Source organism: Aulonocara sp. 'chitande type north' Nkhata Bay, linkage group LG13 (assembly GCF_057382095.1).
Source record: "Aulonocara sp. 'chitande type north' Nkhata Bay isolate Kocher_YH1m ecotype deep benthic linkage group LG13, A_spYH_male_GT1.1, whole genome shotgun sequence".
Lineage (NCBI taxonomy): Eukaryota > Metazoa > Chordata > Actinopteri > Cichliformes > Cichlidae > Aulonocara > Aulonocara sp. 'chitande type north' Nkhata Bay.
Window position 1 is genome coordinate 5,149,579 of NC_141356.1, and position 12,061 is coordinate 5,161,639.

Below are 12,061 nucleotides of genomic sequence, written 5' to 3' on the forward strand. Positions count from 1 at the left end.
GTTACAACACAAGGTGGCCCCACTGAGCAGTTTGGCTCGGTGAAGAGCGGCTATCGAACTGAGGGATGACAGCGGCTATATGTGCAGGTGGGGCCGTGCACGTGTCATCGCACATCATCTGCCTTAAAGGCGTGAATAAAGGTTTCTTCAGCCAGGACACACGAGGGCGTGATATCCCATACTTATGTGTTGTACCGCGTTCCTCTCCTTCAGGGAACAGAAGTTATAGACATAACTATTCGCTTTCTAGATCCCGCATGAGACCCCAGTGGAGTCCACATTCAGGTCAGGCGTTTGTCTTTGTAGATTGTATGAAATCAGTAATAACAGAGAGGGCTTCCCTATCCTTGGCAGCACGCTATAGTAACAAAGCTTAGCTGTTACAGCTTGGTTAGGGTCGTTAGTCATCCTATACTTATATATATCTATATCTGTATGTATGTATGTATGTATTAGGGGTGCAACGATACACAAAATTCACGGTTCGGTTCGGTTCGATACTTTGGTGTCACGGTTCGATATTTTTTCGATACAAAAAAATGTTCATGCATTTTTAATTTGTCATTTATTAAAATTATAAATATATATTTTAACTCAAAAGTACAGTTTTTAAATTTAACCCTAACCCTTGTGCGCGTTTTTTTATTTTGACAGCGAATGCGCACCTGCGGACCACTTATGTGTACCCCTGGTTATTTAGCTCATCATATTGCAGCCACAGAAATTCTTTTGTCCATGAAACCATAAAGCTGCACTTTCTTTTTGCCTTATAGTCTGATTTGTCATAACTTCTCCGTTTTGTGGTAAGCTTTTCTTTGGCTGTCACTTCTTCACCCTGACCTGTCTTATTTGGCTCAGCAGAACTAAAATATATATCCTGCTACTTTTACACAGGCACTCACATAAGCTCAGCGATTCTCTGCGCGATCAACCTCTCACATGTTTAAGCTTGCTGCGGGAGATTTCACTTGTCATGTTTGCATAGTAAGCTAACGATTAATAAGACGATGTCAGAGGAATTGGTGCACAAATTATCATCACTCACAGATCAGTGCTGTCATTGCAAAGTGAAAGCAAAAAAACAAGCGCAAATTCAAATGCGATTTCAATATGTCACATATTGACAGTGGCTCACCCAATGACATAATTACCCAGCTACATTTCTGAAAGAATGCAAAAGCATTGACATATATTTTTCCTACAATAGCCCGACGGGCAGGGCAGAGAGATTTTTGTAGCCCGACTGGAAAGATCGCTAGCTCCAGGACGTCGGGCTAGCGATTTTGCAAGCCCTGTATCTGATTGAGGAATCACTCATCTTTGGAAAAGAGAGTTTATTACAGAGAAATGGCTCTTTCCAAAATAAAAGCTATACTATCCGCTTCTTCTGGGCTATATTCTCAGCAGCATAAGGAGAATCATGTGCTAACAGCTGTCTAAATGACTCGGCTAAAGTTAGTAGCATGCTTGTTGTTTTTGTTTTTGCACTAGGATGATGTCGGCGTAAATGTGCAGTCATATTCGTTGTGTTCCCACTAGTGCTTTCAGGTTAATCTCGTTGAAATGACCTTAACGCCACAACACGGCAAATCTCCGTTAACGAGCTACCGCGGATAGCCCCGTGCATGGGGCTAGACAGCCAACACGTTAACGAGCTAACTGCGCTAACACACTAGTTCACACTAGAGCTGGGCGATATATCGAGTTTTTAAAAAATATCGATATATTTTTATACGAGATATAAGATGTGACAATATCCTTTATATCGATATAGTCTATGTTACGTTATAATTATACTTGTGGAGCCGCAGGTTTGCCTCTCTTTCGTCCACTTTCGTCTTTACGCAACGTTACTCGGCCTCGCCTCTCCTTCACTGAACACAACTCCCCCTCCTCCCCCATCGCTTCACCTGCAGGAAGCGACAAGATGGACACGGCAAATCTCCGTTAACGAGTTACTGCGCATCGCCCCGTGCGTGGGGCTGGACGGCGTCAACGTGTTAGCTAGCTAACCACGCTAACGAGCTAACCACGCTAACGCCATGCAGCCTAGAGGTGCTGCACGGACTAAAATCCTTTCATTTTCTCAAAAGTTGACAGCGCGCCTTATGTATGAATTCTGATGTGCTTGATGGCCGCGAACCGATTTTATGTGGAACACGGCGCTCAGCAATCTGTCAAAAAATGTTTTAGTACGACTTTGGTAAGCTACGGAGCTGCACCGCTTGATGGATTGTCGGAGCATTACGGCTGAGCCTCGCGGAGTGATACGTACTGTGCTTCAACGTAATATTACCCTACTGTGTATAAGGACCATAAATGGCACCTGTTAGGAGACGTGGTTGCGAAGCGGATTTCAAACTCCAGGCTGTCAGTCACGCAGTAGAAGTTGGGAACAGAGCAGCTGTGAAATCTGTCTTTGTTATTGTGCTCAGTGTCTTTTAGTTTACATTTTGACTGCACAATTGTGAGCTTTTTGTTATGCACAAAAACAACATTGTTTTCTTTTATTTATGGAGCATTATTATTTAATAAATGCTCATAATTTATTTTTGAGTAAATTTTATCTACATCTGCTCTATGTTAATAAAAGTGCCTGTGTGACATCTGGGACACAGCTTTGACTAAGAACTCTCTTTTTGTTCTTACTTTATGGCTTTAAAAAAATATATCGAGATATATATCTTATATCGCCATCCAGCTAAAAAATATCGAGATATGAATTTTGGGTCATATCGCCCAGCCCTAGTTCACACCAATGTAATTAAGCATTGCATGGCACATCCAACATACTGTTTTACTTTAGTCCATGACTCGCTTACCTTCAGGGTCATACGTCACATGAAAACCAAAATAATTCCAAACGCCAGATCTGAATGAGGGTGGGGGAGGTCCATCTTGCAAGGAGAGCTTAACTTCTGTCTTGCTAGCTTGCCCTGCGCTCTTCCTTCTGACGATGCTGTCTGTGTTGAGCGCTCAGTGGATCTGCGCTCGACAGTGCAGCCTAGGCGGAGTAGTCGAACACAGATTCACTGAGCGCTCAACACAGACAGCATCGTCAGAAGGAAAGTTGATAAAATAAATTACAAATGTTGTATTGTTCGATACATATGCGTACCGAACCGAAAGCACTGTATCGAACGGTTCAATATCGATACGAATATCGTTGCACCCCTAGTGTGTGTGTGTGTATATATATATATATATATATATATATATATATATATATATATATATATATATATATATATATATATATATATATATAAGGAATGGGGACAAGGCAGAGCTGAGACGTGACAGCAGTGTTTGAGGACAATGTGACACACATCCACAGGCCCTGACATAAATTAATACACTGGAGGGAGCAGAGCTTATGCTATTTTAAATGTCATTTCTTATACAGGTTAACTACAACAGATAGATTAAGAGGTTTATGCAATTCATACTGACATGTAGGGATGCACTGAGTAATATCAGTGCTCGTCTTTCACTACATTCACAGTCTGGATAATTCTGAAAGATCATTGTGACAATAAAAACAGAACGTTTTGGCAAGATAACTGCCTTGTTTGCATGTAGGTGCTACCCAGCGTTGCAGACCACATCTACATGCTGTAGTCATGCAGCAGTTTTTTCCCCCTTTCACTTTGGGCCGTTTAACATTTATTCAATTATTCATAAAATCAGCCCCTGACTGTCACCAATAAGTTCTTGTTCTTTGGAACATCCCTACTGATTTGAGTCAGCATCTATGCCTAAAATCCAACATCAAACATGAAACAAAATAATTATAAAACATATGACCTACAATGTTAATTTTTAAGGTAAAAGCTGTGCTTAAAATCTATGTGTGAATGTATGAAATATTTTAGTTTTTCACTGGCAAGAAATAATATGAAAAGACTGAAGCTCACATGGTTTGTCTTGTTTTCCCAGACATGACTTAATCGTCGTCTTTTTTAGCCGAATTTTTCTTCTTGTCCAGGACTACAATTAATCCATGTCTGGGAAACTGGGTGATAGTGTTTGTCTGACTCTTAATACTTTCCCACTTCCACAGCTTGTTTCTGTTATTGCACCCAGGTGCATTGGTTCTAATTGGTAACGATGCAACAGTCTGACTCAATGTTTCACGTAGTTTGGAACAACAATGGAGCATTATGTTAATACGGACGAGTGGGATATGTGGGGCTTTGAATACAAACAGGTCACTGTGGTACTCAGACTCTGGTTTTTTTTAAAGGGACAGTCTGATTATTAGAAAAGTATACCAGACTATTACCAGCTTATCTTTTACACACACTCAGAATAACTCCTGAGCGTTAGTTCGCCTGCTGGTACAAACATATTGCTCGATGTAGAAGCTAGCTATCTAACCTTAGCTTATTTGCTCACCTGTGCTAATTGTGCTGGCAAAATACTATCTGAACCACAGCATGTTTGCTTGGTTGTCCTCATTTCAAGTCTGTTTTTGAATACATGGTCTGAGTTCAAATCAGTGACTAACTCATTCTAAGTTACTGTTAGCTAGTGTTCCTCATTTCCACCGATAGGAACAGACAGACTGATATTAAGGGAACTCGCTCAGGAAACATGACATGCTTTTAATTTATGCAAAAAAATTCTACCTGCATCACACAGAAATCACTCCACAGGTTGCAACTGAGAGTCAGGAAGGTCTATTATTACTAACAATGTCTGAATGATTTGTAATATAACTTAAAAACATCTAACATTTGAAAACTGTCACATTTAACTAGCTTAATAATTAATTATAGCTTTGAATGAACAATTACTTGATGTTTTACATCACTGACCCTGGCCCATAACCTGCTAATCAAACTTCTATAAAAAAAGTTCACAGTCAGAACAATTTTATTTTCATATTTTCAACAACAGTAATATAACTAACGTGCTGAACTACCCTCTGTTGTGTATGAGATAAATGCAGTAGTAGGATGCGAGGGGTGTATGCATTGGTGTCTGGGGTCTCACCTGTTGCTCTGTGATGAGCCCGGTGTGCGTGCACACGTTGTCATTGGTGTAGTGCAGAGGCAGGCTCTGACACAGCTGTCCGAGCAGCATGGCCACTTCCTTCATTGTCCGCCAGCAGCACACCAGCACCATCTGAGCCGTCACCCTATAGCCCTCACCACCTACAGCCAACACATGCATGCAAGGTTTGGTTGTCTTATTAAGTAATGTGGCAAACTAAACCTCTGTATGCAGTCGAAACAGGAAGTCTCATACTGTGCTCAAATTCAATATTTCTGTTTGATTGTGTTACACATTAACACTATTCAGTTTCCATTATGACTGTGAAGTTGCACTTGTTGAACTTGCAGGGTCCAGACTGTGCATCGTGTAAAGTTACCACATGAAACACTTCCCTCACCAGGAGATCACAGGTACTGCACTTAAAGAGCCAAGATACCAGGGAAATGTTTACATTACCTGTGTCAAGTGATGGGGTCTGTGTGTGATCGTCCCCCTGCTGTGTCTCCAGCTCTCTTGCGCTGGTGAAGAAGTCGTTGGTGTCCCTGGGCTGAATCTCCTGCAGGATCTTCTGCAGCCCTGCTGAGGTCTCTGTCCAAAACACAAACAAGGCAAGCTGGAGTTTTTTCATCTGATTTCAGTGTCATTTTTGTGTTATGCATGTAACAGTTTCTCTATTTGTGTTCCAGGGTTCTTGTAATTTCAGCAACTGTTTTCCTGATGAATTCTACAGTGTAGACTTGTAGTTATACTGCACATAGAAGACCTGAGTCATTATCCATGGGGATGAGTCCTTCTGGAGAGGAGCTCTGGACTACAGGGGAGACCACGTCAGACATCCTGTAGCACACAGCAACCAGCTCTGACACCAGGAATCTCCACTGCTCAGTCTGACTCAAACTCCTAAACACACACACGCACGCACATATATACACATGTAATAATCCCATGATAAGAGATCGTGGCTAATTTGAATATTGTGTAGATGCAATTCTTGTTCTTACTCTGTGTTTAGATGCTGCAGGACAGCAGTGATGCAGTGAGCTCTGCCATAGAGAGGAAAGGAAGCAGCTGCCTGCAACAGAGATGCCTCTGCCCTCGACACCTCAGACTGCAGGCAGCGCAGCAAGAACTGAACCACTGAGGACAGAAAGCAGCACAGTTCAACATACGCTATATGCACATGAAATTCTGAGGCTGGTCTGCAAACGTGGATCTCACCTGCCAGAGTGTTGAGCTCCAAAATGAGCATATCAGAAGCCTGGGCTGGTATGGAAAGAGGCTGGTAATCGAGGCCTTGCTGCTGGGCGCAGTGCAGCAAAGACTGGCTCAGGTGTTGCTGGGGGAGCAGCAGGTTGAGGAGGTGGGCAGCTGTAACGCTGTCAAAAGGTTTGGTGCTTGTACTAAGGTCCAAAGCAGCCTGAAGAATGGAGCGCATCCTCTCGGGCACCTGGAAACAAAGAGACCAGAGATCAATGTCTGCACTAAACAAAAACAAGAATTACAAAAATCTAAGAAAAAAAAGTTTTTTGTTTTTGAAGTAACAGAAACTTTTATTTAGACGCGTGTCAGAACCTCAAGTCCAACAGCTGATGGTGGGAGCTGCTGTATTAACGACGAGGCGAGCTGTTTGACTTCCAGGAAATTGCTGGCGACACAGAAGAGGACGTTCTGAGCATATGTAGAGGTCACAACTTCACCGAGGGCGAAAACATCAGGCTCTGAGAAAACACAGGAGGGGACAGTCTGTGACAACAGGCAGAGTATGCAGCTGACGCAGCTGGAGCACCAGGCTGGCATCAAAATAAAGAGGCTGGCCAGCACCAGACAAGCTGCTGGTTCAGGCACATACATACATGCATTGTGCCAAGAATCACTGTTACTGCGTCCTTGAACACAGCTCTGGACTCCAAACTGTTGCAGCATATCAGAGCCCAACACCACCATCTTTCCGTTTTACCACCTGAAACAGTTTATTAAAAGTTGAGTCTCAGATGGCAGTTTAGCCATAAGGAACTTTAAGGGCCTCATTCTGGTTTTCATTCATTTCTCTCATTTACACTGTTAGAATGATGAACGCTCATGTTAAACATAGCCCAGGTTTTAATGCTGCATTTCGATGTCGCATTAACTCAGCCAGTTAATGCGAGACAAATCCAGCTGCTCATTAAAGCTTTCTGCTTTGATCAGAAAAGAAAACATTGGTCCATACACCTGAAAGCCCAGAAAACTCATTGTGAATTCTGTCTCGACTCTTCGGATGTATCCGTGTATGTCCGCGGTGCCGATGCTGCGCTGAGCGGACAGCTCCTGAAGCTTTTGAAGTGTCGAAATTTGGAAATTTCAACATCGCTTGAAAAAAACCTGCCAGCTAACAACATCTCTCTCACCGGCAGGCTAAGTGATTTTTAGCCAATTACAAGTTGAATCTGGTAGTTTGGGTTGTTAGATAAGATACCGTCATTAAGAAGCAGCACAACTAATGTGTCTATGCGAGCTAATTTGCGATGTGCACCGCTGGCCCGGCCATTTATTTTTTAATGCACCTTTCAGATTAATTCACTGTGTGTCGTGCCATCAGTTAACCCTTCGGGTGCCAGCTGTGGCATGAGTGCCCAAGGTTGCCAACCCCCGTCCTATACGGTCCTCTCAGCTCTAAGCACAGCACTAACTTTCTTTGTGTTTCTGTCTACAAAGGCGGCTCAGTTAGAGGGAGAGGAGTTAAAACAGCTGGTTTCAGATGAACAGAGAAGCTGTACCAAGGCCCAGTTAGAATAATAGTGATTATTTTGAACTCTGAATCATGCAAAGCTACACTATTTGGGATCTTGAAATAAGGCCTCAAATCCTGATTAACATGCATGTAATCCTTGGAGTCTAATACAGCATATTTACACATCAGTGAAGTTTTAGTTCAGTGTAGTGAGCAATTTAGTCAAAACGGTGACTAGCGAGCAGCTGATGTACCAGTGCTGAAGCTAAAGAGCTGACCCAGCAGACCCAGCAGATGCAGAGACGTGAGGCATTTAGAAAAAGAGGCTCCAGGGAGCAAAACTTCCAGCAGCCTTTCACACAGCCAGCACAGGAACGCCTGCAACAAGACAAATAAATTCATCAGACAAAAATATCAACACTATTGGAAAAAAAACAAAACAACCGAGTGTGTGGTTTACCTTGTACTGACGTAGAGTGTGTTGGTCTGTGTCTCCCTCGTCCTGGTCTCTCTTCTGGCTCAGTCTCTTCTGCAGCAGCTGAGTGCTGTCCTTCACCCTGCAGAGCAGCTGTGTAGCAGAACATTCAAAGTTTCATTAAGTGCCGATTTCAATGTTTTCCTCCACGTAAATCCACAGCCTGCTCTGCTCAGCAAAAGCATTTCCAAACATTAAAGACAGCCTCGGGTGTAAGGCTGCTAACCTTCTTTAGCAGGCTGACTGTTTGCTGTCTGATGCCTGGTGACTGGCTGTTGAGGTTGGGCAGGAGGAAGTGGCGGATCAGGTCCATTTCCTGTGAGGTCAGAACCTCTGTGCTGCGGTGGCTCTCACACACCAAGCCCAAAGCATCCATCCTCACCTGAACAGTGAGAGATGAATGCATAAGAACACTTGCAACACTTGCATCTGCTTTGAGGACACAGACAGACTTACCTGATCATGTTTGTGTATCAGAGCTTGTTGGAGCAGGGACAGCGGCACTAGTCCTCCCCACAGACCACCCTCTGTGGACGGTATGACTCCCTGGGCCCTGGCTGCCCGTAGGCACGTCATCAGAGCGCCTAGAGCTCCTCTGCTGCCAGCAGAACCTAATAAGAACAGCAAAATAGCAGAATAATATTATGGCTTATTATTTGGGACTGCAATAGAATATACTCTTTGACTGCATTCATAACAGTTTGTCAAGCTGAGAGACATTAATATGCATTTGAGAAATAAGGGTTGAGTGAAAACAGCTGCAGATGTAAAGGACATGCAAGTCTTTACCTGTGGGTGCCATGTCCTGCAGGGCCTGCACCATGTGTGCCAGACTGGAGGGGCTACAGCGTAGCAGCTTGGGGAGGAAGTAGTCCAGGATGTACGTTGTTTGGTCCAGCCTGGATTGGCACAACACATGCAGCAGAGGAGTTACCCACGTCTGGTGCCAGCACTCCATCCAAGCCTCCGCCTCTCCTGCTGCTGCACCAGCCTCTCTCGTCAGCTGTGCCTTGTGGCTGACAAACAGCCTTTCCAGTAGGTCGCTGGCATACGGAGCTAAGGTCTGGTCACCCATCAAACCCAGGAGACATGAAGGCAATTGGGGCTGGATGTTAAGCAGATACCCTGCCCCATAGAGCTCCACCAGGCAGCCTAAGGAGCCAAACTTACCCCTCATATGCCACTCAAGCCCTAGTAGATTATGAGTCAGGTCGGTGATGTACGGATCCTCGATGGGGTCAGAGACGGACGGGCTGGTGTGCTGATGGATGAGGAGGTGGTTGCGGAACAAGGACCGGGTTTGGTGGCGGACACCATCCAGCGGATGCTCCCAGTGGGAGTAGATGTGCTCCAGCAGGTGTCGCTGTAGGTCAGAGCCTCCACTCAGGGATTGCTGGAGGCTGGGAGGACACAACTGTGTCTGCCCCTGCAGGCAATCCAGGGCAGCCCCACTCCACAGAGTCAGGACCCGAGCCACCACCATGGCTGTACTCGACTCCTTTATACTATTGAAAGGAAAAAAAACAAAAGCAAAACTTAAAATAAAAGTTGTAAACTGCATCCCAGCACATTCCATTTCATCAGAATCTGGAAAAATATTCAGAATAGAAATTGGGTATCAGAGCAGAGCTACCTAACATCTAGATCCAGCAGTGTGTTTGGGACCAGCAGCAGCAGCTGTTCCCACTGTGGTCCTGGTAGGGCAGCCTTCCAGCTCAGCATAGCAAGGGCACCGTGACACAGATACAGAGAGACACCCGGTGGGCGTCCGCCGCTGCACAGACCCTCACACCTCTGCTTGAGCCACTGAGGAGCCGAATCCAAATCCTGCACAGAGCTACGCAGCAAACTGCACACCTACACACAGCATAAAAGATCCCCTTTATAGCCAGAATCTATGATTTCATTATTTAATGCAGTTCACAAACATAAATAAACATTTTATTTTACTATAATTGCAATGTAAGTAAGTAAAGTTTATTTATTAAGCGCTTTACATAGACAGGCAGTCACAAAGCGCTGTAAACAAAGATTAAAATAAACAGAATGTTAAGTAACAAAACAGACAATATACACAATATAAAAGGTTCAATGTAAATAAAATTATTTGAAGAAAAAAACAACCTAAAAAGCATTGATCAACAGAAAGCTTGTTTAAACAGTAAAGTTTTTAACTGCCTTTTAAAGGATTCCACAGAGTCTACCACCACAGCTCCGTTTGGTTAACTGTTCCACAGCCTGAAAGGCTCTGTCCCCTCTCATCTTCAAACTCTGTGAGCGGAGACAGCGAGCAGCAGTGTCTTTTGTAAGAAGCTTGAATAAATAATCTGGGGCCCGGCCGTTTAGTGCTCTGTATGTTAAAATAAGAGTTTTAAAACGAATTCTAAAATCAATTGCAGGGCTCTAGACTAACTTTTTGACATGGGCGCACCGGTACGCCTAACTTTAAAAATTTAGGCGTACCGGCACAAAAGTTAGGCACACTCAAATTTTTCAACCGCATCGCTTAACACCGCAGTTTTACATGTGCACTTTCTTTGGGGGGGGGAAGTCCATACAGACAATATTAATTTCTAAATTATTAACAAACAAACTTGTGCTTAAAGTGCTTTGTCAATATTGTAGAAAATGTTAAACTTAATCATCATCTTGGCCTCCTCTGACGACATGTTTGCTGTTGCATGCTGCTGAAAGGCCGTGGGGAGAGGGGACACTTGGGCAGTGCATTTATCGCAGCATATAATGTGTTTCCTGGATACACTGTGCTTTTTCAGCATTCAAATATTGATGGCACCGTGTCAGAGCACTGGCTATGAATTTCAGACAGATCAGGCCTTAACTTAACAAAAAAGTTATCAATAGTTCTTTTCATCTTTTCTTATTACCCACAGCTACAGTACATCCACTTCTCTCAGGCCTAGGCTGCTCACTAGGGCTGAGTATCATCACTGATTTCTATAATCCATTCGATTCAGGTTCTCAAAGTCCTGATTCAATTCAATTTAGCCTCAGACAGTCAGAAATATTATAATTCTGATCATTTATCAGTACTGATACACATGAGACTTCATCAGAATTGTGAAAATCACAGCAGATGCCTTTGTGTGAAAGTTACTGAGAATAAAACAGAAAAACATGAAGGAGATTTTCCTGGTCTGGCTTTTTATAGCAGATAACCATATAAATATTCTGCAATTTTGCATAATTTTAAGAAGTTTAAATTTCTTCAGTATTGAACAGCAGAAATTAGGCTTTCTTGTCCGAGGTCATTTAAGTGAAAAAAGAAAAAGACAGCGCTGTAAACAACGGTAGACTGGTGGGTAATAAGTGAATGAATTTATTTATTTTTTTTCACACAGGTGCGACCAAATATTTATTTTTAGTCGCACCACTGAAAAGTTTGATCGCATTTGCGACCAAATTGGTCGCACTCTAGAGCCCTGAATTGGGTAAAGAATATAAAATTGAAGTAATGGGAGCACGCTTGCTAGAACGAGATAGTAGTCTGACTAATGCATTTTGTATAGATTGGAGGTGAGAAAGGGATGATTTGTCCAAGCTGGTAAACAGGACATTACAAGAATCTAAACGCGATGACACAAATGCATGAACAATTTTTCCTTAAATGAAAGAAACAGGAACAAGACAAAGACTTTACTGCGAGTCAAGGCCCAGAGAAGAATCAAATATTACTGCAAGATATCAAATATTTGACTTAGCAGAAGGACAGTAAGAAGCAAGAACCTGACTGATTTTGGTACTTCCTTCTGTAAGCAATAATGTATAACATTATTGCTTACAGAAGGAAAAACAACAACAACACAGAAATAACTCATTAATTTCAATGAAAAAACCTTATAAATAATTTGACAGTA

The 12,061-nt window shown here is 43.0% G+C and overlaps 1 protein-coding gene across 1 annotated transcript in view; it reads right to left on the reverse strand.

Annotated features, from left to right (window-relative positions):
* thada (THADA armadillo repeat containing) overlaps nucleotides 1-12,061 on the reverse strand; it is a 122,148-nt gene that overhangs the window by 106,261 nt on the left and 3,826 nt on the right. Inside the window, exons 10-21 of the mRNA XM_086258352.1 lie at nucleotides 9,820-10,043; nucleotides 8,976-9,691; nucleotides 8,643-8,797; nucleotides 8,413-8,568; nucleotides 8,172-8,279; nucleotides 7,966-8,089; nucleotides 6,574-6,719; nucleotides 6,220-6,448; nucleotides 6,003-6,138; nucleotides 5,765-5,901; nucleotides 5,458-5,589; nucleotides 4,999-5,159 (exon numbers count right to left, since the gene is read on the reverse strand). Coding sequence (XP_086114478.1) covers nucleotides 4,999-5,159; nucleotides 5,458-5,589; nucleotides 5,765-5,901; nucleotides 6,003-6,138; nucleotides 6,220-6,448; nucleotides 6,574-6,719; nucleotides 7,966-8,089; nucleotides 8,172-8,279; nucleotides 8,413-8,568; nucleotides 8,643-8,797; nucleotides 8,976-9,691; nucleotides 9,820-10,043 — 2,424 coding nt within the window. The remainder of the gene's footprint in view (nucleotides 1-4,998; nucleotides 5,160-5,457; nucleotides 5,590-5,764; nucleotides 5,902-6,002; nucleotides 6,139-6,219; nucleotides 6,449-6,573; nucleotides 6,720-7,965; nucleotides 8,090-8,171; nucleotides 8,280-8,412; nucleotides 8,569-8,642; nucleotides 8,798-8,975; nucleotides 9,692-9,819; nucleotides 10,044-12,061) is intronic.